At 40.8% G+C, this 25,629-nt stretch overlaps 1 protein-coding gene across 3 annotated transcripts in view; it reads left to right on the forward strand.

Moving 5' to 3' along the window:
- Nucleotides 1-3,855: 3,855 nt before the first annotated feature.
- The window catches only part of LOC136863964 (cyclin-dependent kinase 17), a 322,506-nt gene continuing 300,732 nt past the window's right edge, over nt 3,856-25,629 (forward strand). For all 3 annotated transcript variants that reach the window (XM_067140423.2, XM_067140424.2, XM_067140425.2), the window contains exon 1: nt 3,856-4,435. In XM_067140423.2, coding sequence (XP_066996524.1) covers nt 4,276-4,435 — 160 coding nt within the window. In that variant the 5' untranslated portion in view covers nt 3,856-4,275. The remainder of the gene's footprint in view (nt 4,436-25,629) is intronic.

The following is a 25,629-nucleotide window of genomic DNA, read 5'->3' on the forward strand; positions in this document are numbered from 1 at the left end:
AAATAAAAAACTACGTGCTCATCTTTGGCACTTCTACATTCAAATAAGGTTACATCCCTAACATTATAGCTACAGTTTTTGACAAATAATTCCCGCCCCTTCCAGCCATGCCATTTAATTAGAAAGGTACTCATCATCTATCCTCTGACGACATCTCGGTCAGCTGGGGTGGTCCATATCCGATTTTAGTGCTGATCCATCAGCACCAAAGCGATTACTGATAACTCCATTTCACCATCAAGCCGGAAGTCCATGGTCCTCGATCGATGATGTCACTCGCAAATTCCTAGGCACAGAACACGTCACTATTTTATTTCCACAATGCGTTCGATTGCGTTCTGCCGCGGGCGTCCGGCCACGATCTTTGATTAGTACCTTGTTGTCCGCGATTCAGTATCGAGCTACCCTGTACCTCTCATCCATTGTTCATTTATTACTACCGTCGTGTTCTTGGTGTAGTAATAATAATAAAAATAATTTTACAAGTCGAACTAAGTGTTCGCGATTCGACACAGTTTAATTATTTAAATATTAGCGTCACGAAGTATGAAGTATAGTACGCGTACCTTTTCTTGAGCCCTGAACTCCATGGTGCATAATGGGAACTAGGGCTCGAGAAAAAGTTCGCGTACTATAACTATCACATGAACTTCACTTGACTCTCTAGAATATACAAGGATTATTTTACTAACTTCTATACCCTTTGATATATTGAAAAATGACATATATCATCGTGTAGCTCATTATCAGAATGTTAACATGCCATAATTTCATGGAAATCGGTCTAGGGATTTTCAAGTTATTCAACTACAAAAAACTGCCTACCGAGCCCGATAGCTGCAGTCGCTTAAGTGTGGCCAGTATCCAGTAATCGGGAAATAGTGGGTTCGAACCCCACTGTCGGCAGCCCTGAAAATGCTTTTTCGTGGTTTCCCATTTTCACGACAGGCAAATGCTGGGACTGTACCTTATTTAAGGCCACGGCCGCTTCCTTCCCAACCCTAGGTCTTTCCCATCCCATCGTCGCCATAAGACCTATGTGTGTCGGTGCGACGTAAAACAAATAGAAAGAAAGGAACTGCCTTTTTTCACGATGAGAAACATCTGACTTCGGCAATCCGTATAAAATGACAGGGTCCGGCAATGCATCGTCGGTAGACGCAGAGTGGGTTTCGGCCCTTGGGTTTCGTCCCTTAAATGGCCACGGCTGCTCCGTGGTCCAACAGCTATGTACTCTGACCCGCCAACCGAGCAGAGGAGAGTTGGCCACGGCTCTACGCCTCTGCATTCGAGAGACGGGACAGGGCTGGACCTCACGGCTGGCCCCAACCGTCGGCTGTCCTGAGAATGGTTTTCCGTGCTTTACCATTCTCCTGCACTAAGACGAATGCTGGGACAGTTAGTAGTATAGGCCACGGCCGCCCACCCCCTCACCTTCACCGCACATCTCCTTCACCGTAACAAATCTCCCGGCCTGAGAGACGGCGTCACCGTCTTAGAGGCCTGCCTCCCCCTTCAGGGGAGGAATGAAAACGTTTAGTATTATCAATGCATATTCAGTTACAACTTGCAACTCACAGCTGACAGACTGTCATGCTGGTCTCCGCGTACGGGTCTGCAAGAGTCGAACCCGGTAATCTTGTCGCCTAATATCTTCGATACAATCTTCGTCGTACTTGTAAAAATTGTATAGTATTTTGGAACTTAGAAAATTTCCAGTGATTCAAGACGAACTTAAACCTTTTACGGTGATATTTCAGAACTTACAATATTTCTGCGATTTACAGACTTAGTATTTTTTGTTCTAGAAAGTGAACGACTTTACTTAACTTAGTCTTGTGCTAACACTCAAACGTGGTTTACTTTGAACTGTTATAGTGAATAACTGTGTGAACATTAAGGCTATTTTACGACAATGTAACTGAATACTAACTTTATTCAGTGGAAATAATCCACAATATCTCTTTAATTCTTGTGCGACGAATGTTTAGGAAAGTTTGAACTAAACCAGACTTGTGTCGCGAGTGAACTCCTTTTTACATTTCGTAGCATGGTAGTGATTTGAACTCGTATTCAATTAGGATCCAAACGTTTGTTATACATTGAACAAACATTGAATTACGTGTGTAAATAGTATAAACTGTGTATCGAACTGTGCTTCCAATTAGTCGAGCAATAATTACTTTCTGCTAGTGACTTACCATTTTAAAACTGCACTTAGTAAAATCGATCAAATTTGACACTCGTAACCTACACCGTCATTTGAACTTTATCGTGTTCGCGAAATTCATTAGTGACACCAGAAACCCTAACAGAGTGCCTTTTTCACCGTATCCACCTGATGTTCAAGTCGACGTGGGACTTAACGTGGAGATGGTACGTGGTACAAGAAAATGCAAAGTTTGGGCTGGGAAGACTTAGGTGAAAGGGAAAAGCTGCTGGACTAAGTGGTATGTTCCGTGTTGTCAGTGGAGAGATGGGGGTGGAATGACATTAGTAGACAAATACGCTTGAGTAGTGTCTTTAAATGTAGGAGATATCACAATTTCAAGATAAAATTGGAATCAAGGGGTCAAATTGGGGCAAATATTCATTTATAGGAAGGAGAGATAGGTACTGGGATAACTTAGCAAGGGAGATGTTCGATAAATTTCCAATTTCTTTGACATGACTTAAGAAAAACAACAGATACAGAATCTATCATCTGGGTGACTGTCCTAAATGCCGATCAGTAGTGATTTATTGATTTATTTGAACTCTTCAAACTTGTGGATATTGTAATGCTTTCACTAGCGTATGTGAATTAAACTTTATGAAATGAAACAGCACATTCCTTTCTTTAAAATCCAATTGTAATTTGTGAAACTTTACCTGTATTATTTAGTTTTTGTATGGAACAGAAATTAGCTTGCTAATGGCAAATTTGTAACTTGTAACGAAGAACTTGTGTGTTTTCTGAAACGGTGTGTGGGTTGATGTAGAAGGAGTTGTTGCATTTACCTCTAGGTAGTCTCCGATGAATGTAGATATTTTGGAGATGGCGTGGTGATGAAAAAGGCTAATGAGAAGGAATGGACATTAAAAAATTGGGTGAAGGTCAAGCTGGGGAGAATAATTTGGGCTGGACCTATGCTGAGAATGCCTATTACTTGGATTGCCACGAGAAAAACCATCGGGAAGCTTGACGGTAGGAGGTAGACGGAGGGCGAAGAAGATAACCACCCATAATTTGTCATTTGAGCCTAGCGAAGAAATACTAAAGGCCGGGATGAATGGCAACAGCTGAATAAAGAGGCCAAAGTGTACATGGACTGTAACGCCTATTAGTAAAGTTTAGAACGAATGGCCAAGAATGACATGAAAAATGGATAAACTCTGGTCTTTTTGTTAAGAAGGTTTATGATTTTTGACAGGGCATTCTTGGTTTTTCCAATCATAGGAATTATTCTTAACTGATATCCAGAGAATGAATAGTTTTTGTAATTGGATTGTTTATAAAAGTATGATTTTAAACCGTCATTGCACAATATCTACTTACACACGAAATAATTGTATTATCTGCTATATATTTTGAAATATTCTCAAAGTGCTTTCATTTTCTGGAAATAATTTGCTCATTATATGTTCCTGTGCTGGATAATTTGATTTTGACAAAGAATATTTAATATCTGAAGTCATCTCTGGAATGCAGGTGTAATACTGTTACCCTATGTTTTCTCTTTCAGGTAGTTAAAAAATGTATACCCTCAAAGTTAGTTTCGGCAACCGAAGATAATTTGTAAATTGACTGAAAATGGCGTCGAAATTGTTCCCAGTTTCTGCACATCACGTACACCTTGATGGATATGGATGTAACATGGCTTCACCGCCGACTAATTGCATTTTGCTGATGACTGATGAGATAAGGCTTCGGTTGTAAAGAAGGAGCTAATGAATTGATCAGCTGTGAATTTGATGAGCGATGAAAATTCGTTTGAATGTTAACAGGATGTGATGCTGCCGCATGAAATTATACGTGCTATTTTTTTCTTTATTTATTTTTCTTTCATTTTCTTGAGTTGTGTTGTGGTTAGGGTTCATAACGAGCGGTGTTTATTCATGAATAATCTACTTGTAAACATTTGCGATTTTTCTGAGGTATGAAGTTTGATGTTTTCTTTAGTTATGCGTAAATGTTAGTGTTGAGGGAAGAAAGTGAAATAATGTGTTCCTTGTATCCATACCATCAGTGGTGTAACTTTGAGATATGGAGATAAACTCTTATAAATAAGCTGCATGCTTATTGAAGCAGCAACAATGGACATTAAAGTTCTTCATAAGAGTAGTACATTCAGCTCATTTACTAGCAGCAGCCATAAAATTGGCAACTGGTTTGCTACTTTGGGTGAGCGAAGGAGGAAGAGTTCGATGAAAGCCTCTAAAAGTTTGACTTTGGGTGAGATTTTTTTCTATTATTAGCATGCATGCTCATTTGATATTGAATTTGCACAGTGTCTTGTATTTCTAGTTAACAGTTATTACAGATGTTTTTAAGAAGTATGTTTTTATGACTTTGCGGTCACAGTTATGGCAGTTGACAGCTCAACTCTACTGTTAGTATTATTTTATACATCACACTTCATGTTACTTTGGTGAGATAGAAAATTATAACTGTCTGTAAAACATACAGAATTTAAAATTAGAATGTACCTTTGGCAGTGTCATTACTGTCTTAGCTGTAGAACTGTTGAACACTGTATATGTGGTTTTCTTAATGAATTTAGACTCTTAATTCATTAAAATGTATGTAAAGTACTTTATTTAGTAGTAGTCAGATAGAGGTACGAAGTATAGGCCTACCGTTACACCATTTTACCTTGACTGTATAACAATATAAAATATTAACAGTAAGAAAACAAAAATCAACAGAGAATCGAGAGACTGCTCCTGTAGTATGCGTCTCAGTTCAGTTATGAAGAGATGATAGGGAACGACAATGTCAATTTCATGCAGGGTGTTTGCTGTTGTGGGAAGGTGATAGATTATGGAGTATTGCTGGAGTGTTAGGCGCAGGTGAGAGATGTGCAATAGTGATCTATTTTCAGATCCTGTGTGGATGAACATGTAACAAGAAGTGAGGTAACAATTATGTGCATTTAAGAGTACCATTAACAATTCTGTGAAGAAATCTGAGATCTGTGTTCTGTAGATGTTCCCTCAGGTCCAAGATGTTGAAATATGACAGAATTTGGTTGGTACTATACTGTCTCAGGTCGGGATTACAAGCTTTCGCAATGTACGTAAAGAATGAGAATGCGTAGTTAATTTTATTGACTTTTGTGGAGGCAGCTGATGACCAGACAGGGGAGCAGAAATCAATGATTGGATGAACATAAGTACAGAAGTGTAATTTAAGAGTGTGTTAGTCGAGAATTTTAGTATATTTGAACAAAAGTCTAAGAGACCTCATGGCACAGGATTTAACTTCGTCTATATGAAGAGAGAAATTTAGTTTGCTATCATAAATATAGCTTAGTCCATGATCTTGAGTAACATACCTCAGTGGAGTGCTGTTTATTTCATGCCTATGGTAAGCTCACATTCATTTAGGCAGATCAATATTTTAACTCATTTCAGTTTCCATCTAGTTACCCAGTCATGCAATGAATTAAAAAAAAATATTTTCACTTCCACACCTTCACCGATAAACTACATTTTTGAAGTTGAATTATATACAGGGTTTCTCTTATAAACCCACATCGAGCACACGGTGTTTGTACTCAGCGCTACAGCAGATGCCTCAGCCCAACTTATGTCGCGCACGGCCACCCTTCTTTAAGTTTGTATACAATATTACATGAAATCTTACGTTATAAAAGATGCTGGAAGTGTCATCCTTTATAATGAGGGACTTCATAAACACCATTAAGTTTTTCTGCACACCAATAGTGAGAGTTATGACTGTTCCCATAACCATTAAGATGAAACCAAGCCTCATCCAAAAAGAACACAAGCTGTGGGTCGAATAAACGATCAATCAGTGATTCAAGATACCACTCGCAATATCTCACTCTCGTGGCTGGATCAGCAGGTTTTAAACAATGGGCCCATGTAAACCTGTACGGTTTTATGTGTAACAGCTTTGTAACTCTGTGTGCAGAAGAAACCAAAACCCCTACTTCTTGTGAATAATTTATTCGGCGACCATTCAAGATTTGCATCAATGTCATCTGGCTTTTCCTCTGTTAAAACTGTTTTTATGCGTGCATGTTTTTTATTGAGCTGAGCCAGTTGTTTCAAATTTATTTGCAGTTACGTGAATCTGTGCTCATGAAGGTGGCACTTCACCAGGAAATTGCTGAACAAATGTATCACGTACCCGTCGATCCAACTTGTACTTAAAATAACTTTTGTATATGAAAATACGGTGTTGCAATGATAACTGTCTCACCATGTTAACAGTTGATGCTAGGTCGAACATGTGCGCACTCCTTGTAAGGTCAAGAACTATGTGCACGCCTCCCGTACAGCTGCTTAGTTCTCGGAAAGTAGAAGCGCCGCTGGACGTTCTGGGTTTGAGAGTCCCTGTATTCAGACAGTTTTTTTTTTTTTGCTAGTTGCTTTACGTCGCACCGACACAGATAGGTCTTATGGCGACGATGGGACAGGAAATGGCTAGGAGTGGGAAGGAAGCGGCCGTGGCCTTAATTAAGGTACAGCCCCAGCATTTGCCTGGTGTGAAAATGGGAAACCACGGAAAACCATTTTCAGGGCTGCCAATAGTGGGGTTCGAACCTACTATCTCCCGAATACTGGATACTGGCCGCAATTAAGCGACTGCAGCTATCGAGCTCGGTAGACAGTTTGTTACTACCCATTTCTGCTGTCTTCATAGGCTGTTTGAGAGTGATAAAGCGAACGCTTAACTAGTCTTTTCAATGAGGTTAGCGGAAAAGTCTGTCGGTTAATTGCTTATTAATTTACAGCCTAATTTTTATGTTACTGTGGATGTTTTAAGTGGGAAAATTCATTATTGTAGGTTAAAATGAAAAGTTTTATTATTATGATTATTATTATTATTATTATTCTACTACTTGAGTCGAAAACATACAGATTTTCAGTTAATGTACAGCTCAGTTTGAAATTCACAAAAACATAACATGTGAAATCGTAATACACATGCCCAGTATTTTGCAATGTCCAATGCACTCTGAGTGACTTGTAGGAGATCATTCTCTGTACATGATGTCTGGCACACAGGGCACTGAAGCATGTGGCTCATGGTTTGTTCTTTTCCACATTCACCTCTTGCACCACTTGCGCTAAACCCCCATTTCTTGAATTTATCCCTGGCTCTTCCCACTCCTGATCATAGCCTGTTCAGGGACTTCCACACCAGCCAGCTTTCATTATGTCCAGGTGGTAACCGCTCAGTTGCTGGCATCCATCCACAAAGGTGAGGGGTCCTCTTCTTCCACAGCTCCAGCCTTGCCTCCTCTGGTGAGACAGTAAGCACCTCAGATGTCCTCAGGAGACTTCCGGGATCTCAGCCGTTGCTGAGGAGGACTATGTCTATGCAGCGGGTTGGTGCTGTTCTGTTCCACTTTAAACCTCTCCCTGTTGGCAGCTACTTCTCTACATACACCTGGTGGCGCTATTCCAGCCAGCGTGTCTGTTGCAGTAGGCTTTAAGTATCCTGTAATCAACCTGCAAGCTTCATTGAGATCCGTATCTATCTGCCTGGCTTGAGATGAACTGTACTAGACTGGCGAAACATATTCAGCAGCAGAAAATCACAGTGCCATTGCTCAGGTTTGGATTGTTTAAGGATCAGAGCGCCACTGTGTCCCTACCAATTTCCAAATAAGGTTTTTTCATGTGGAGATTTTCATCTTGTTACTCTTACAATGGGTTTTGAATGTAAGAGCTCTATCCAAAGTCACTCCCAGGTATTTTGGAGTGTGACATTGCTGCAGTTGGATACTTGATCATTCTAGTTGTAATTCAAGATGAGCTTCCTTATTCCTTAAATGGAAGGCACATACTTATGTCTGGAATACATCTCGAGGCAGTGAATAAACTTTGTGTTGTGAATTGCTTCGAAGGAGGGGAGTTAGTGCATCTACATACTTACCTGACATTGCATGTTGTTATCATTCTAATGAGGCGTGCTTTGCCCTACTTGTGGTCTACGAAGCTTGGAACATGTACGACGTAGCTAACTGGCCACAGATCATCTCCTCATCCTCGTCCAACCCAGCACCTTACCCAATGCAACGACATATGGTCTTTTACAGGGTCAAATAAATCAGTCCTTCGAAGCTATCAAGTATGCAACCTTACCACATCCCAGGCAACTGGCTGTTAAAAAAATTCTTATGTGGGATTCGAACCTCCTACCTCGAACACTGTCCACTATCACATACCTCCCCGCCCGCTTTCCATGTGAGCTACTGCGACACTTGACCTACGGTGTCCACTTCCCAGCCTATACAGTACTGTGTTCCCGGTCTGTGTGTCAACTTCCAGTTTCAAAGTAGCCTACATTGATCATCTGCTGAAAGGTATAAAATGGCAGTGAGTGATTCAGTTAGGTGGAAATGTAGTAAGCAGTCTGGCCTATACTGACGACTTGGTCTTAATGGCAGATTGTGCTGAAAGCCTGCAGTCTAATATCTTGGAACTTGTAAATAGGGGCATTGAGTATGGTATGAAAATTAGCCTCTCAAAGACTAAATTGATGTCAGCAGGTAAGAAATTCAACAGAATTTAATATCCGATGGGTGATACAAAGCTAGAACAGGTCGATAATTTCAAGTATTTAGGTTGTGTGTTCTCCCAGGATGGTAAAATAGTGAGATTTAATCAAGGTATCGTAAAGCTAATGCAGTGAGCTCGCAGTAGTGATCAACAGTATTCTGTAAGAAGGAAGTCAGCTCCCAGATGAAACTATCTTTACATCGGTCTGTTTTCAGACCACCTTTGCTTTACGGGAGCGAAAGCTCTGTGGACTCAGGATATCTTATTCATAAGTTAGAAGTAACAGACATGAAAGTGGCAAGAATGATTGCTGGTACAAACATGTGGGAACAATGGTAGGAGGGTACTCGGAATGAGGAAATAAAGGCTAATTTAGGAATCAACTCGATGGATGAAGCTGTACGCATAAACCGGCTTCGGTGGTGGGGTCATGTGAGGCGAATGGAGGAGGAGAATAATGGACTCTGTTATGGAGGGTAAGAGAAGTAGAGGTAGACCAAGACGACGATGGTTAGACTCATTTTCTAACGATTTAAAGATAAGAGGTATGGAACTAAATGAGGCCACAACACTAGTTGCAAATCGAGGATTGTGGCGACGTTTAGTAAATGCACAGAGGCTTGCAGACTGAACGATGAAAGGCATAACAGTCTATAATGATAATGTATGTATGTTCAGAAGTGTATTCCATAGAGAGTATTTCCAAATGAGAAATGTATTTTGGTCCAGTAGTTTGAAGAAGAGGATTTATTAGGAAGAGAGAGAGGGGGAGTGTGTGTGTGTTACAACTTTAGGTTGATTTGATAGAGGATAGTAGTGCCTCATTTTCTCTCTTTCGCTTAAGAATTTACGAAGTCGGCTGCCTCTTATTGTTTAAGCTGCTTCTTTCCACCTGATTCAATGTATAATCCATAGTCTTACGAACTCAGTAACTTGATATTTATTTATACAGAGGAACAAAATATATAATGCAGAGAAATTGCCTTACTTAACCCATTCCCAGTTATGGATGGAGATTCTCTGCAAACTATTTTGATCTTAAGTCCCCCATACACTACCCAACCCAGTACGTCAGTTCTTCCAACTTGGTCGGATGGCAGACCGGGTTGGACAACAGTTCGATACTGTGTGGTGGCGGGCGAACCGCACCGCACCGTGTTGGACGGTCCTCAGGTTTTCCACCCCGGTCGTAAACACGCCAAACTGGGAGCAACAAATGTTCGGCGCACCAAGTTGGGCAGTGTGTGTGCACATCAAACTGGTTTGAGCAGGACCTGAGGTGCGCGGCAGAAAATCGGTTGACTCACTTCAGCTGTTGATCTCACAGTGGACGTGTCAGTCTCAGTGGCCTGTGTTTACATTTATTTCGTTGTTTTTTAACACTACGTTATTCACGAGGAAGTGAATGAAGAAACTCCACCAGATAATATTGTGTCAAAACAATCGAAGAAAATGAAGGCTGGAGATGCCGATAAGACGATGGCGTTTAAATTTATGAACCCTGCGTTTTTGAGAGATTTTTATAGAAACCTACAGAAACGCTCCCTGTTTATGGTAGATATTGTGAAAAGAGTACCATAACAAGCAAAAGAGAGATATGGCTATGCAAGAGCTACTAGAATGCACAAAAAATACAATTCCTGAGGCCACTTCGGGTTTTGTAAAGAAAAGAATATAAAACATTCGGAGCTGCTTCAGAAGAGAACTTGCCAAAGTACAATCCTGCAAGACAAGGTGGGACAGGTACAGAAAATGTGTATACCCCTAAATTATGGTATTTTGAGCTGTTGGAATTCACAACTATGCACGAATTACCTAAGACAAGCAAATCTTCTTTGTCATCTACTAATACGCATTTAGATGAAAATGAAGATATGGAGCCGCAGGAACAGGATGAATCAGAAGACCAAGGTTGGTACAATACTGGTACGACGGTGTTTGGGTATGCGACGCACCACACTTTTGTTGAACAAACATCTCACGTACGAAGTTGGGGCCTTGAGCGGTAAACCATGTTCGATAGTGTATGGAGATTCGCTGACCGAACATTTGTGTGCCCCAACTTCGAGCAAACCTTGTTCGGCCTGGTTCGTCGGACCGGGTTGGATAGTGTATGGGGGGCTTTACACACACCTTGTATTTTACGGTACCAATATCATTTAGAAAAAAAAAAAATACTCTTCTTAAAATAACCCTGGTAATAAAATATATTTGGATCTTACCTGAAGCAAGCAAGTGGATGCATGGTTTGGGTCACGTAGCCATCAGCTTACATTCGGGAGATAGTGGGTTCAAACCCCACTGTTGGCAGCCCTGAAGGTGGTTTACCATGTTTTCCCATTTTCTCACCAGGCAAATGCTGGACCTTAATTAAGGCCGTGGTCGCTTCCTTCCTACTCCCTTTCCTATCCTATCGTCGCCGTGAGACCTATCTGTTACAAGTTATAAATCTCATATTTGGGTCCGTATTGAACAATTTATGTTTTTATAAAAGAATGTCTCTTGAGAGTCCACCTTTTCAATACTTGATGTGATTTTTTTAATTAGGCCTACATGTAAAGGACCTATCTGTGTCAGTGCGATGTAAAGCAAATTGGGAAAAAAATTTACTTGCACATGCTGAGTTTAGTATGGTATGCCTTGAAACAGGGGTTAAAGCACAAGGTTACATTTCTGCAGGCGGTGCACATTGTTCTTACTTCATTCCTGATGCCTTTTCTTCCTGATATAATGCATATCAGCGGCTAGCATATCTTTTTGTCTTTGGGTGGAATCCTGGAGATGAAATGCTTCCCTTTAAACTAAGGGGTGAAGAGGTATTGTTGATCTTTTTACTGCCTGTTTGGAAGGGGCATGTCACATGGTGCTGTTTTATTAGTTTATGCTGCTGCAAGATGGATATCGAGAAGTGTAATTCTTTGCCGCACTTTTATGTTTCTCGTAATGACCAGGCTGTTGTAAATATCTGTGTCTAATATGTGAAGGAATAATTTCTTATACTACTTTACAGTTTTCTTCATAAGTGGATATGTAAGGGTCACTTGATCAATTAAATCTTCGCCCCTCCATGTGCTAATTATCATCGTCCGCAAAGTCGGGTTTGATCAATGATAATCTTATAACAGGATCTGTTATCTTTGCATCCATTGATTTCACCTTAGAGTGACAAGTAAATAAAACTGACACTTGTCTCCTATCACTGCATAAAATATATGTGAATTGGGTGGTTCCTGACTATTTCATCCCTCCATAGTTCTGTGGCGTTAGTAATTTTCAGTAGCCCAACCCCGTAATTTGAACAGTTCCAATTGCATTCATTCCTTAACTAAAAATACACAAGTTAGTAAGTTGAATGTTATCAGTCTTACCTTAGGTGAGTATAAGTATTCCTTGTTACTTCTTGGGACCTGCCAACCTGCCCTAAAAATTGTTTTTACATTTATGGTGAAATATCATGAACCAGTCAACATTTTAAAAAAATTAGGTGGCTAATGTTATTAAGTTTGCTTAGCAGATAGTAAAATTCAACTGAATCTAGGAAAGAACTGGAATCACAGAGAAGGCTTTTTGCGGATGATACTCTATAGAATAGTAAATAAGTCACGAGACTGTGGGCAACTACAAAAAGACTTTGACAGAGTTGTGAGTTGGACAGCAGACAGTAGTATTATGGTAAATGGGATGAAAAGTAATGTTGTAAGTTTCACTATGAGGACATGTTCTTTCAGTTTTAATTGCTGTGTTGATAGTGTGAAAGTACCTCATGTCGATCACTGTAATTATCTGGGTGTTAAGGAAAGACCTTCATTGGGGAAATCACATTAACGAGGTTGTAAATAAAGGTTACAGATCTCTTCAAATGGTTACGAGAGTATTTAGAGCTTAGTACCTATGAAATTGGTCGTACAATTAGGGGTGGGCAGCTGTGAGCTTGTATTCGGGGTTCGAACCCTACTATCTGCAGCCCTGAAGACGATGGTTAGACTCAGTTTCTAATGATTTAAAGATAAGAGGTATAGAACTAAATGTGGCCACAGCACTAGTTGCAAATGGAGAATTGTGGCGACGTTTAGTAAATTTACAGAGGCTTGCGGACTCAACGCTGAAAGGCATAATGGTCTATAATGATAATGTATATATATATTGTGCCAGGAAAAGATGTTTGAACAGGAGCATGCGATGAGTTTTAGGGAGTGAGCGGTTCTTAATAGGTGGTACAGAGAAAGGTACTTGCAGTGCGAAATAATAGATGGTTCATTTCTACTACTAGCTTTATTCAACTTGTCTGGGATGCAGAAAATCCTATTATTTCGCCGGTTAAACCCAATTAATAGTAACTTCTTTCTCGTAAGAATTGTTATTTGCACTTCCACAATCTCAAAATATTTTTGTAGTAAACGAAAATGAATCACTTTCATGAAGATGAATGTTTCTTTCAGATTTCCTGGAGCCTTTCTAAAAAATGTTATCCTTCGTAAATTCAATACAACACTTCAATTATTCTCTTCTTGAAACCTATAGTCCATCTAATGAAATTCCTACAGTGTGTTTAAGAATTGTTTCTGTGGTTTCCCATTTTCACACTAGACAAATGTTGGGTTTGTATCTTAATTAATGCCACGGCTGCTTCCTCCCCACTCCATGCCCTTTCCTATCCCATCGTCACCATAGGACCTATCTGTGTCGGTGCAACATAATGCAACATGTAAAAAGAGATTGCTGTAAGGATGTAAAGGATAGGGTGCATAAGTCTCTGGTACGAACACAGAGTGTGGTTCCAGTGTATGGGACCTGCACCAGGCTTACTTGATACGAGAACTGGAAAAGATCCAAAGAAAAGCAGCATGATTTGTTCTGGGTGATTTCTGACAACAGAGTAGTGTTATGAAAAATGTTGCAAACTTTTGGGTTGTAAAACTTGGGTATAAGGAGACAAACTGCTTGTCTAAGCAGTATGTTCCGAGCTGTCAGTGGAGGGATGGCATTAATATATGAATAAGCGTGAATGGAACTTGTAAAGGTGAGAAGGATAATTATATGAGGATAAAGTTGGAGTCAAAGTTTAATAATAATAATGTTATTTGTTTTACGTCCCACTAACTACTCTTTTACGGTTTTCGGAAACGCCGAGGTGCCGGAATTTAGTCCCGCAGGAGTTCTTTTACGTGCCAGTAAATCTACCGACACGAGGCTGACGTATTTGAGCACCTTCAAATACCACCGGACTGAGCCAGGATCGAACCTGCCAAGTTGGGGTCAGAAAGCCAGCGCCTTAACCGCCTGAGCCACTCAGCCCGGCGAGTCAAAGTTTAAACTGAGGCAAATACTCATTTACTAGTATAGGAAGTGGAATTAGGAATTCAAATAATTTATGAAGGAAATGTTCAATAAATTTCTAAAATCTTCATAATCATTTTAGAAAAGACTATTTAAACAATTGACAATGAATCTTCCCTGGGCGAAAGTCTGAATTGCAGATCAGGGATGATTGATTGAACTTGAGATTCCTAAGCCCGTGTCTCTAGTGTTGTCTCTACCTTCCCCGTGTAAATATTGCTATTGTACAGATATCCAGTTCCACTCTCTCATAAATCAAAATTTTTGATCCAGAAATGAATTTCACTATGTGCATACTGTCAAGAATTACTCCTTTGTGTGGTTTAACACCCCTCTCTTCTCTCAGTGCATCTATGTGTTTTTATGTATGGAGCATCAATAGACGTATTGTCAACAGTTATTCCTGTGTGTGGTTAAAAACCTTCCCCCACCATTCCATCACTGTATGAGATTTTGTGTGTGGAGCATCAGTTGGCCTACTGTTAGCAGTTAGTCCTGTCTATGGTTGAACTTTCACTTATTCCATCAGTGTATCTATGAGGTTTTTTGTTTGGGGCATAGATGACCTCGACCCTACAGGTGCATATTCATCTACTTCACTTTCATCACAGTACCCTGAACCAAGAACTCATTCTACCATCAATTCTCACTGAAGCCCAATTGTCAACATAAATGCCTTTGATTGATTTTAATAATCTACCTTTAATTCCATAGTCCCCCAGTATAGCGAACATCTTTTCTCTCGGTACCCTGTCATATGCTTTCTCTACATCTACGAAACATAAATACAGCTGCCTATTCCTCTCGTAGCATTTTTCAATTACCTGGCGCATACTGAAAATCTGATCCTGACAGCCTCTCTGTGGTCTGAAACCACACTGGTTTTCATCCAACTTCCTCTCAACGACTGATCGCACCCTCCCTTCCAAGATGCCAGTGAATACTTTGCCTGGTATACTAATCAATGAGATACCTCGATAGTTGTTGCAATCCCTGTTCCCTTGCTTATAGATAGGTGCAATTACTACTTTTGTCCAATCTGAAGGTACCTTACCAACACTCCATGCTAATCTTACTATTCTATGAAGCCATTTCATCCCTGCCTTCCCACTGTAATTCACCATTTCAGGTCTAATTTTATCTTTTCCTGCTGATTTATGACAATGGAGTTTATTTACCATCCTTTCCACTTCCTCAAGCGTAATTTCACCAACATCATTTTCCTCCTCCCCATGAGCTTGGCCATTCGCAACACCACCCGGATGATTTCCTTGTACATTGAGAACATGTTCAAAATATTTCCTCCACCTCTCCAGTGATTCCCTGGGATCTATTATGAGTTCACCTGAATTACTCAAAACACTGTTCATTTCCTTTTTCCCCTCCCTTCCTAAGATTCTTTATTACTGTCCACAAAGGTTTCCCTGCTGCTTGACCTAGCCTTTGCAAGTTATTACCAGAATCTTCCCACAACTTCTTTTTGGATTCAACAACTATTTGTTTCGCTCTGTATATTTCATCTACGTACAAGTCCCTGTCTGCCTCGGCCCTTGTTTGAGCCATTTCTGATAAGCCTTCTTTTTACGTTTACAAGCTGCTCTCTCTTCATCATTCCACCAAGATGTTCGCCTTTTCCCATCTTTACACACAGTTGTTCCTAGGCATTCCCTTGCTGTTTCTACTACAACATCCCTGTATGCCACCCATTCACTTTCTATATCCTGAACCTGCTTACTGTCTACTGTTCGAGACTTCTCACGAATCATATCCATGTACTTCTGTCTAATTTCCTTGTTCTGGAGATTTTCTACCCTTATTCGTTTGCAGACAGATTTCACTTTCTCTACCCTAGGCCTAGAGATACTTAGTTCACTGCAGATCAGATAATGGTCTGTATCATCGAAAAATCCCCGGAAAACTCGTACATTCCTAACATATTTCCTGAATTCGAAGTCAGTAAAGATATAGTCTATTATGGATCTGGTACCCCTAGCCTCCGATGTGTAGTGGTGAATAGCCTTATGCTTGAAGAATGTATTCGTAACTGCTAAACCCATACTAGCACAGAAGTCCAGCAAAGGCCTCCCATTCCCATTAGCTTCCATATCTTCCCCACATTTACCAATCACCATATCATATCCTTCAGTTCTGTTCCCAACTCTCGCATTGAAATTGCCCATTAGCACTATTCTATCCTCGCTGTTGACCCTGACCACGATGTCACTCAATGCTTCATAAAACTTGTCAACTTCATCCTCATCTGCACCCTCACAAGGTGAATACACGGAGACAATTCTAGTCCTAATTCCTTCAACTGACAAATCTACCAACATCATTCTCTCATTTACGTGCTTAACAGAAACTATGTTGCGTGGAATGGTATTCCTGATAAAGAGCCCTACCCCAGACTCTGCCCTTCCCTTTCTAACACCCGTCAAGTACACTTTATAATCTCCTATCTCTTCCTCGTTATCTCCCCTTACCCGAATATCACTTACTCCTAGCACATCCAGGTGCATCCTCTTTGCTGACTCAGCTAGTTCTACTTTCTTTCTTCCATAAGCCCCATTAATATTGATAGCTCCCCATCGAATTCCATTTCGTTCGCCAAGTTGTTTCCAAGGAGTCCCTCGCCTGTCAAATGGGAGTGGGATTCCGTTACTCCCATAGGTCCGAGGCTTGCTTAAAATGTTCTGAGCTTGGTAAATTCATGAAGCAGGATGCTACCCTATTTGCACATAGTCCAAGTGATGATCTCTCCTCTAACGGGTAATGGACCACCGGTGAATTGTATAGACCTAGCCGCCTGAGCACAAGGAGGGCCATGACTCAGAATATGTCCAAGATACCCACTCCCATTCCATAGCAACTGGTATCCCCACTCTCAGGACCACTTTCTAGGCCACTCAGCCCTTGCCCAACGTGACTACAGTAACCCACACCATGAACCATTTCAAAGTGTAAGAAAACTTGTTTGGAGCAAAGAAGTACCAAGGAAAAGTAGAGAGATAATGTACAAAATGTACTATGTACCCATACTGACTTATGCAGCTGAGACTTGGACTTTGACTAGCAGGCAAGAGAGTAGAATTCAAGACAATGAGATGAAATTCCTAAGATGTATGATAGGAAAGACAAGGAAAGACAGAGTGAGAAATGAAGATGTTAGGAAGGAAGTTGGGATAGGAAAGCTAAATGCGTTGAAAATAATAAAAAGGTGGTTTGGACATGTTAGGCTGATTCTCCACGAGCAGGTAAAACGCCGCTGTTCGCCCGCCTGAACTCTCAAACTTTTTGCCTATTCTACACGAGCGGTTGAATTGACGCCTGTAAACAGCGCCAAAAACGCCGGTGACACGCGCAGCCATTCTTCACCAGCGATAAACCCGCCATACTGTAATGATGGATGTCGTAAAAATAGGTTGTGTTGTCGGAGCTGTTAAACTACAGTTATTAGCAATATTAAAAAGTAAACCGGGTAAGAAAAGACGTTGGTGGACTCACCCTGCGTTATCGAATCTGCTCACCACTGGACAATTTCATTTAAAGTTGTGCGAACACAGGAACTAATGTTTTTCCAATATTATATAATGTCATTTGCTTCATTCGATGAGCTTTTTGAACTTATTAAGTTGCGTATTACTAAATGAGTGAAGTGGTAGTTTAGGGGAAGTCCTGAAATTTAATTCTCAAATATTTATATTTTTAGTGGTCTTATCAAGAAATATTACATAAATCAAGTTATATAAAATTAAATTTCCGATCATTTATGCCTCTTACATGTTTACCGTACCGGCTATGACAGAGACATTCATGAATGTATATTTTTGTTGCTAAGCCCATATCAACGCCGAACCAGGAGAAAATGGGTTAACAGTATATGATGAAAATCGGTACATAGAGTCGGGGAATAAAAAACTACAGTCTAAGCTATAAACAATTTTATTCACCCTGGATGAAATTGCAGTTTAGGAAAAGGCACCCAAAATGTATTTTTTAATACCTTATTGGTCCTATCGAAAAGTACTCCAGAACAAAAGTTAGAGATAATGCAATTTCTGATCATTTATGTTTTATTGCCAAAGACCGTAGCCGTGTTGAAACACCGGATCCCGTGAGATCTCCGAAGTTAAGCAACATTGGGCGTGGTCAAGATTGGAATGGGTTGCCACACCGGATCCCGTGAGATCTCCGAAGTTAAGCAACATTGGGCGTGGTCAAGCTTGAGATGGGTTGCCACACGCTGTTGGTGGGGGTAAGGGAATGGAGGAGCGGAAAAGAACTGGCCACTCCACCGCACGTAAACTCCGGCTCAGGCACACCTCTGCGGAGGTTCGGACCTGCCTTCGAGCAGAATACACCCTTACCTTTATGTTTTATTCAGTTTCACCACACCGACTATGATAAGAGTGGTATTTCGGAGTCGGAAAAAAACTAAATGTGAAGGCCTACTATATCGAAAGCGCATAACATTAATCAACAATAACATTATAATTATTGACCATTGTTTGTTGTGATGTTCTTTGTCTCTTATGCTGCCGCTTAACTCCGATATATGGAATTACTGCTGCGTACAGAGTATAACAGCCTGACTGTATATTGGCGGGAAATAGCTGGGGAGTTAGAAAACGTTCATCTTTAGCACTCCATTCCTCTGGTTCATACATTTCCTACTGCTCGTACGTAACACATTGGTTCATCATAGTATTCCAGCTAATCGATCCCTACTCTGACGCGCTGTTTTAAATGAGCAGTGTGCACATTTAAGGCAGAGGCTCACTTAGTAGTAGTAGTAGTATGACCTGGTCTAGAATCACAATTTAGGTCTACTCCAAATTATAGCACCACAATTCACTAAATAATTCAAAATTCAACCCTAAAAATAGCCGTTTCTTAAGAAAAGCTTCTTCCGCTTCACTTTTATTAAATCTATATTTATTTTATTCCAAATTAGCCGTGAAGAGCGGCTTTCTCCTCTGGCTTTGAGAAAGAATTTGCCTCCAAGTCAGATAGTTTCTTCCCCCACCAGTGTAGTGAATTGAGATTTTCCGATTCATTGTGTATTGCTAGGAAACAGAGTAGTAGTTTTTGCCCTGGGACTCTCCACTATTCGACCCTGCCCCCCCCCCCACCCCCCCCCCCCCCCCCGAAAATAAAGACGAAGAGTGTTCACGGATCACGATTGTCTGCGGCTTGGTCACTCAAGCTCTGAAAATTTGGATTGTTAGATCGCAAGCATAGTACTGTTCATTAAAAGTGAGAAAATGCGTGTTTTTTCATTTGATCGAGTATTTCATATCAAAAGATTGCTTTTAATCGTGTCATTCCTACTGACATCATTGTAATGACCTATGTTCATTTCAGTTGGGAAAATGACTAATACAGTCTTTCTGAGGATGTAAGAAAGGCAGGTGGAGAGAGTGTCTGCCACTATAATGCTCTCCAACTTGATTTTGACTGACGGTAGGCAAGCGGGCCTACCGTTACAATGGTTATTCCCTAATACAGTCTTCATATTAGAAAAGACGTTCGGTGACTTCCCCGTCGCGTTTCTAGGGTAACGTTAGGAGCTATGGAACTTAATACAATCTTGCTCACAACATGTACACTACCCAACCTAGAATTCTGTATACAATGTAGAATTCCGTAGCGAAGCACAGATACATCAGCTAGTAAATAATATACTATACTTCAGGCAATTCCTATCGTGCGACAGAGGCAGGTGAACTGCTCACTGCCGCCACGTGGAGTATGACTCGCTGTTCTACCGCTAGCAGGAATAACGCCTCTACTGGCGTTAGACCCGTCTGCCCGCTCATGGACGCGTCCACCCGCGGCGTGCAAACCGCCCGTGTAGACAGCTCTACACGTACCCCATAGTTCTGTTCTGCAAACGGGTTTGTAGCGGGCGAACAGCGGCGTTTTACCTGCTCGTGGAGAATGAGCCTAAAGAGGATGGAGGAAAATAGAATTCCAAGACAGATGCTGGAGGCAAAGTGTGAGGGCAAGAGAGCAAGAGGAAATAATGGAAGGAAAGAGGAATATGAAAAGTGCCATAAATACCCCTACCCGGCAAGAGCTGGATAAGGGGAGATGATGGTGATGATGATGATGATGATGATGACAATGATGGAACTGTTAGCCGGCATAACTGCATCTACTGGTTTGCAAACATTCACCAGGTTTTTGAGGAAAAGGCTGTTAATTTTTTCTTTTTGTTTTTTTGCTATTTTGCTTTACGTAGCACCGACAGATAGGTCTTATGGCAACGATGGGACAGTAAAGGCCTAGGAATGGGAAGGAAGCGGCCGTGGCCTTAATTAAGGTACAGCCCCAGCATTTGCCTGGTGTGAAAATGGGAAACCACGGAAAACCATCTTCTTGGCTGCCGACAGTGGGATTCGAACCCACTACCTCCCGGATGCGAGCTCACAGGTGCGCACCCCTAACCGCATGCCAACTCGCCCGGTGGCTGTTAATTTACCTGGAATGAATGTTGAGTATGAGTTTTTATTTAGGAGTCTAATTGGACTGTTCTTTCTCGAAGGAACAGTAACTGGCCAAGTGTAAATGAACATGATACGCACATCCGCCTTACCCGCCGTTTGCAGACTCTATGGAAATGAGGAATTTTACTTCCAGCAGGATGATGCAGCACCACATTACCACCACGATGTCTGTGCGTACCTTCATGACAATCTTCCGGGGGGGGGGCCGATGACCTTCGATGTTAGGCCCCTTAAAACAACAAGCATCATCATCATCCAATCTTCCTGGGCAATGGATAAGACGAAGATGTCCTAATGAGTTTCTACCGTGATCTCCGGATCTAGCTCCGTTAGACTTCTATCTCTGGGGAACTCTTAAAGATGTTGTATACAGTAGAAAACCAGTTACAAGTCAGCATTTTGGGAATAAATTGAAACGGCATGTGCTGCAATCGCTGAGGACAGTTTAGCAAACGTAGCTTGAACAGTAGTTAAACGTGATCAGAAGTGTATGGACGCCGATGGTGAGCATTTTGAGCAAATGTTTTAACTGGAAAACTGGAGAAGTCGAAGATGATTAGTTGCTCATCATTTTCTGTTTGTGTGAAGTCAGCTTCATTATGCTAATACAGTTTTTTCTTTGCTTGAAATATGTATACATTTTATAGGCACCCTCTGTATATGAGTTAGAAATTCCAAAGGTTAGATAGTACTTGTAGTTTTTCTTCCTTACACTTAGCTGGCCAATTTTCTGTTGGGCTGATGCCCTTAATGCTTGGCTTCTTAAAATAGCAAACATTATCATCAAAACTATTTTGAACTTCTTTGAAAAAGATGATCAAATAAAAGGTGTTACTATTATGGTGATGCTGAGGACCTCTATAATCTACTCATGTAGTGTAGCCTACAGCTAATATGATATTGCTATCTTGAGCCCCCCGTTTAGATTCCCGGCCAGTATGCGTATTTTAATTCAGGACCAAGAGCTGAAATAGGCTTCACTCAAACTCATGAGACTGAGAAACTGTCTGATACAAAAAGCAGTGGACCTGGTTGAGATAGCCAAGCAATATAGTTGAGAAGCTTGTCAAGCTGACCACCTCTGCAGTCATCTATAGTCCATTTGGTGGGGCAGCAGTCATCTTGGCAGGTCAAGGCCCTTGTTCAGCTGGGGTTTTTTTGCTTTACATCGCACCGACACAGATAGGTCTTATGGCGACGGTGGGATAGGAAAGGCCCAGGAATGGGAAGGAAGTGGCCGTGGCCTTAATTAAAGTACAGCCCCAACATTTGCCTGGTTTGAAAATGGAAAACCATCTTCAGGGCTGCCGACAGTGGGGTTCAAACTCACTATCTCCAGATTACTGGATACTGGCCGCACTTAAGCAACTGCAGCTATCGAGCTGTAGCACCACAGGTTTGTTTGCTTTTTTGTTCTAATCTATGAAATATAATTGACAACAATTATGAATGGGTCAACTAATGTTTTCAAATATAAAGGCTCCTTTAATTTATAGCAGACAAAGGAATCAAGAGACGATGCCAACATATTTACACCCACTGATGAACACCATTCGCTTGTGTCGTCAGCAACTACTGAGAGCAGAACAAAATAAAGCAAGTAATCATTTTAACTCATTCACTAGTCCTTTTAAATCCCCCGCTGAAGCTAGGACGTTGCCCAACTGGCCTTTAAAGGTCCTTGTGGTTTAACTTTATACACTAATAGGAAAAAGTATGTCTGTCATTTTTTTAAATATGTGAGATATTATATTTATAGTCTTTTCTCAGAAATTTTTTGTTTTCTTTTCTTTTTTCAAGAAAAATTTAGTTGCAAGATAATGCCACCCGCAGTTACAAATTTGTAATCAGACTGTACATCCTACTTGGTCATAGGCCTATATATCACCTACAGGAGTGTTATAAAAGAAAACCATATGAAGTTCAACGTTGCAGACCGTATGTTATTTTGTAATTCTCAAGTGGGTGTGCTGAGTTGCATCTCATTACGAATTATAAAAAGCAACCAGGTGCAGAGTGACACATACTGTTTTCCTGATCTTAATGAAGAGAGAGACCTGTAAATTACATACGAGATTATACAAGAAAGTGAAATGCGCTGAATACTTAGATCAGATCACCCTTTTAGTCAACACTATGGCTCTAACAAGAAGAGGCATGTCGAACAGTTTACGGCATGTAGTGAACTCAGATAGTAGCGCAAAAATTACAACAAAATTTGTAGGGGTTAGACAAGGCTGTAATCTTTCACCTTTGCTGTTCGTAGTTTACATGGATCATCTGCTGAAAGGTATAAAATGGCAGGGAGGGATTCAGTTAGGTGGAAATGTAGTAAGCAGTCTGGCCTATGCTGACGACTTGGTCCTAATGGCAGATTGTGCCGAAAGCCTGCAGTCTAATATCTTGGAACTTGAAAATAGGTGCAATGAGTATGGTATGAAAATTAGCCTCTCGAAGACTAAATTTATGTCAGTAGGTAAGAAATTCAACAGAATTGAATGTCAGATTGGTGATACAAAGCTAGAACAGGTCGATAATTTCAAGTATTTAGGTTCTCCCAGGATGGTAATATCGTAATGAAATAAAATGAAATGTCGTATGGCTTTTAGTGCCGGGATATCGCCAGGTGCAGGTCTTTCTATTTGACGCCTGTAGGCGACCTGCGCGTCATGATGAGGATGAAATGATGATGAAGACAACACATACACCCAGCCCCCGTGCCATTGGAATTAACCAATTAAGGTTAAAATCCCTGACCCGGCCGGAAATCGAAACCGGGACCCTCTGAACCGAAGGCCAGTACGCTGACCGCTCAGCCAACGAGTGGTAATATCGTAAGTGAGATTGAATCAAGATGTCGTAAAGCTAATGCATTGAGCTCGCAGTTGCGATCAACAGTATTTTGTAAGAAGGAAGTCAGCTCCCAGACAAAACTATCTTTTCATCGGTCTGTTTTCAGACCAACCTTGCTTAACGGGAGCGAAAGCTGGGTGGACTCAGGATATCTTATTCATAAGTTAGAAGTAACAGACATGAAAGTAGCAAGAATGATTGCTGGAACAAACAGGTGGGAACAATGGCAGGAGGGTACTCGGAATGAGGAGATAAAGTCTAATTTAGGAATGAACTCGATGGATGAAGCTGTACACATAAACAGTCTTCGGTGGTGGGGTCATCTGGGGCGAATGGAGGAAGATAGGTTACCTAGGAGAATAATGGACTCTTGTATGGAGGGTAAGAGAAGTAGAGGTAGACCAAGACGACGATGGTTAGACTCAGTTTCTAACAATTTAAAGATAAAAGGTATAGAACTAAGTGAGGCCACAACACTAGTTGCAAATCGAGGATTGTGGCAACGTTTAGTAAATTCACAGAGGCTTGCAGACTGAACGCTGAAAGGCATAACAGTCTATAATGATTATGTATGTATGTATGTATGTATGTATGTATGTATGTATGGTAGAATATATTACTCGGCTATACCCTCCTGCTAATCTCCATCTCCACCCTAGTCACTTCCTAGGCATTTAGAGCTGTCCACAATTTCCAGACTCTGACTTCCAATTTTCACAGTGCCCTGTCTTTGCCTTTCCTCACTCAACATCACCATAGTCTTGCTTTTCTTTGTACTGATTTTCATGCCATACTTCTCACTTGTTTCGTTCAGTACATCTAGTTGTTGTTGCACTTCTTTGTTGTCCTTTCCTCCCGATCGCATAATCATCTGCAAATAGCAGCCATAGGCTTCCTTTGTTTCCTTTACAATTTTTGTCCATGACCACAATAAACAAAAGGGGTGACAGCACACTCCCCTCTCTTAGTCCAGTCTTATTCCTAAACCATTCTGTCTTTCCATTGGGGTCAGTACTCTGCTAACACAGTTGTTGTACATTGCTTGCATGATTTCTAACATATCTCTTCCAAAGTCCCTTTTTAACCATGGTTTCCTAAACCTTCTCTCTGGGTACACTATCATATGCCTTTTCTATATCTAAGGAAGTCATGACTTGATCCTTTCCATAATCCCAGTTCTTTTCCATCAGCTCTCTCCTGCTAAAGATTGGGTCCACTGTAGAGCTTCCACTCCTGAAACCATATTGTTCCTCTTGTAACTCTCCTTCAGTCTTTCTTCTCATTCTTCTTTCTAATATCCTTTCCAGTCTTTAACTACCTGCAATATAAGTGTCATTCCTTTATAGTTACTACAATCTTTTTGGTCTCCTTTCTTAAACAGTGGTATTATTATCTCCTTTTTTAAGTCTTCTGGTACACATTTGTGTTTCCACATACACTTTAGTAGTCGGTACAGCCATTGCATACCACACTGATTTCATCCATCCCTGTTGCTTTTCCCATCTTCATCTTTTGTACTGCTAACTCCACCTCTCACATTGTTATATCATCCTCTGTTGTTGAGTCCTCACACTGTATTGCTTCTATCTCCCCTGTACAGTTGTTCACATTCAATAGCTTATCAAAATACTCCTTCTGTCTTCTCTTTATCTCTTCTGGGTGTGTTAACACTTCCCCATCTTCCTTTTTCACTAGCTTTGTGGTAACGCTTTCTGTCCTCTTCTTATAAGTCCATACAGGATCTTTTTACTGCCATTTAAATCTGCTACCATTTTTTGTGTAAATTCTTCCAAACTCTTTTTTTCTTCTCCTATCACCTTACATTTCCATTTGCTGTTGAGATACTTCCTTTTGCTTTCTTCTGTTTGATCTCGGTTCCATTCTCGCCAGGCTGTCTTCTCTTTTCTTTCACCACATTCCTTGCTTCCTCATTTCACCATGATGTCTCCTTTTCTTTCAGTCTTGTAGATATCCTGCCACAAGCACACTCTTCTGCACTAACAAATGCCATTTTAAAATTGGCCCACTTCTCTTCTAAATTTTTCACTTCAGTAACTGGGATATGTTGCTTCAATCCCTCCTGAAAATCTTCCTGTACATTTTTGCCATTCAATTTCCATACTTTTATTTTGCTTTCTCTGTCAGACTAATTGGCTGAATGGTCAGCGTACTGGCCTTCGGTTCAGAGGGA

This window comes from Anabrus simplex, chromosome 2, assembly GCF_040414725.1.
Source record: "Anabrus simplex isolate iqAnaSimp1 chromosome 2, ASM4041472v1, whole genome shotgun sequence".
Taxonomy (NCBI): domain Eukaryota; kingdom Metazoa; phylum Arthropoda; class Insecta; order Orthoptera; family Tettigoniidae; genus Anabrus; species Anabrus simplex.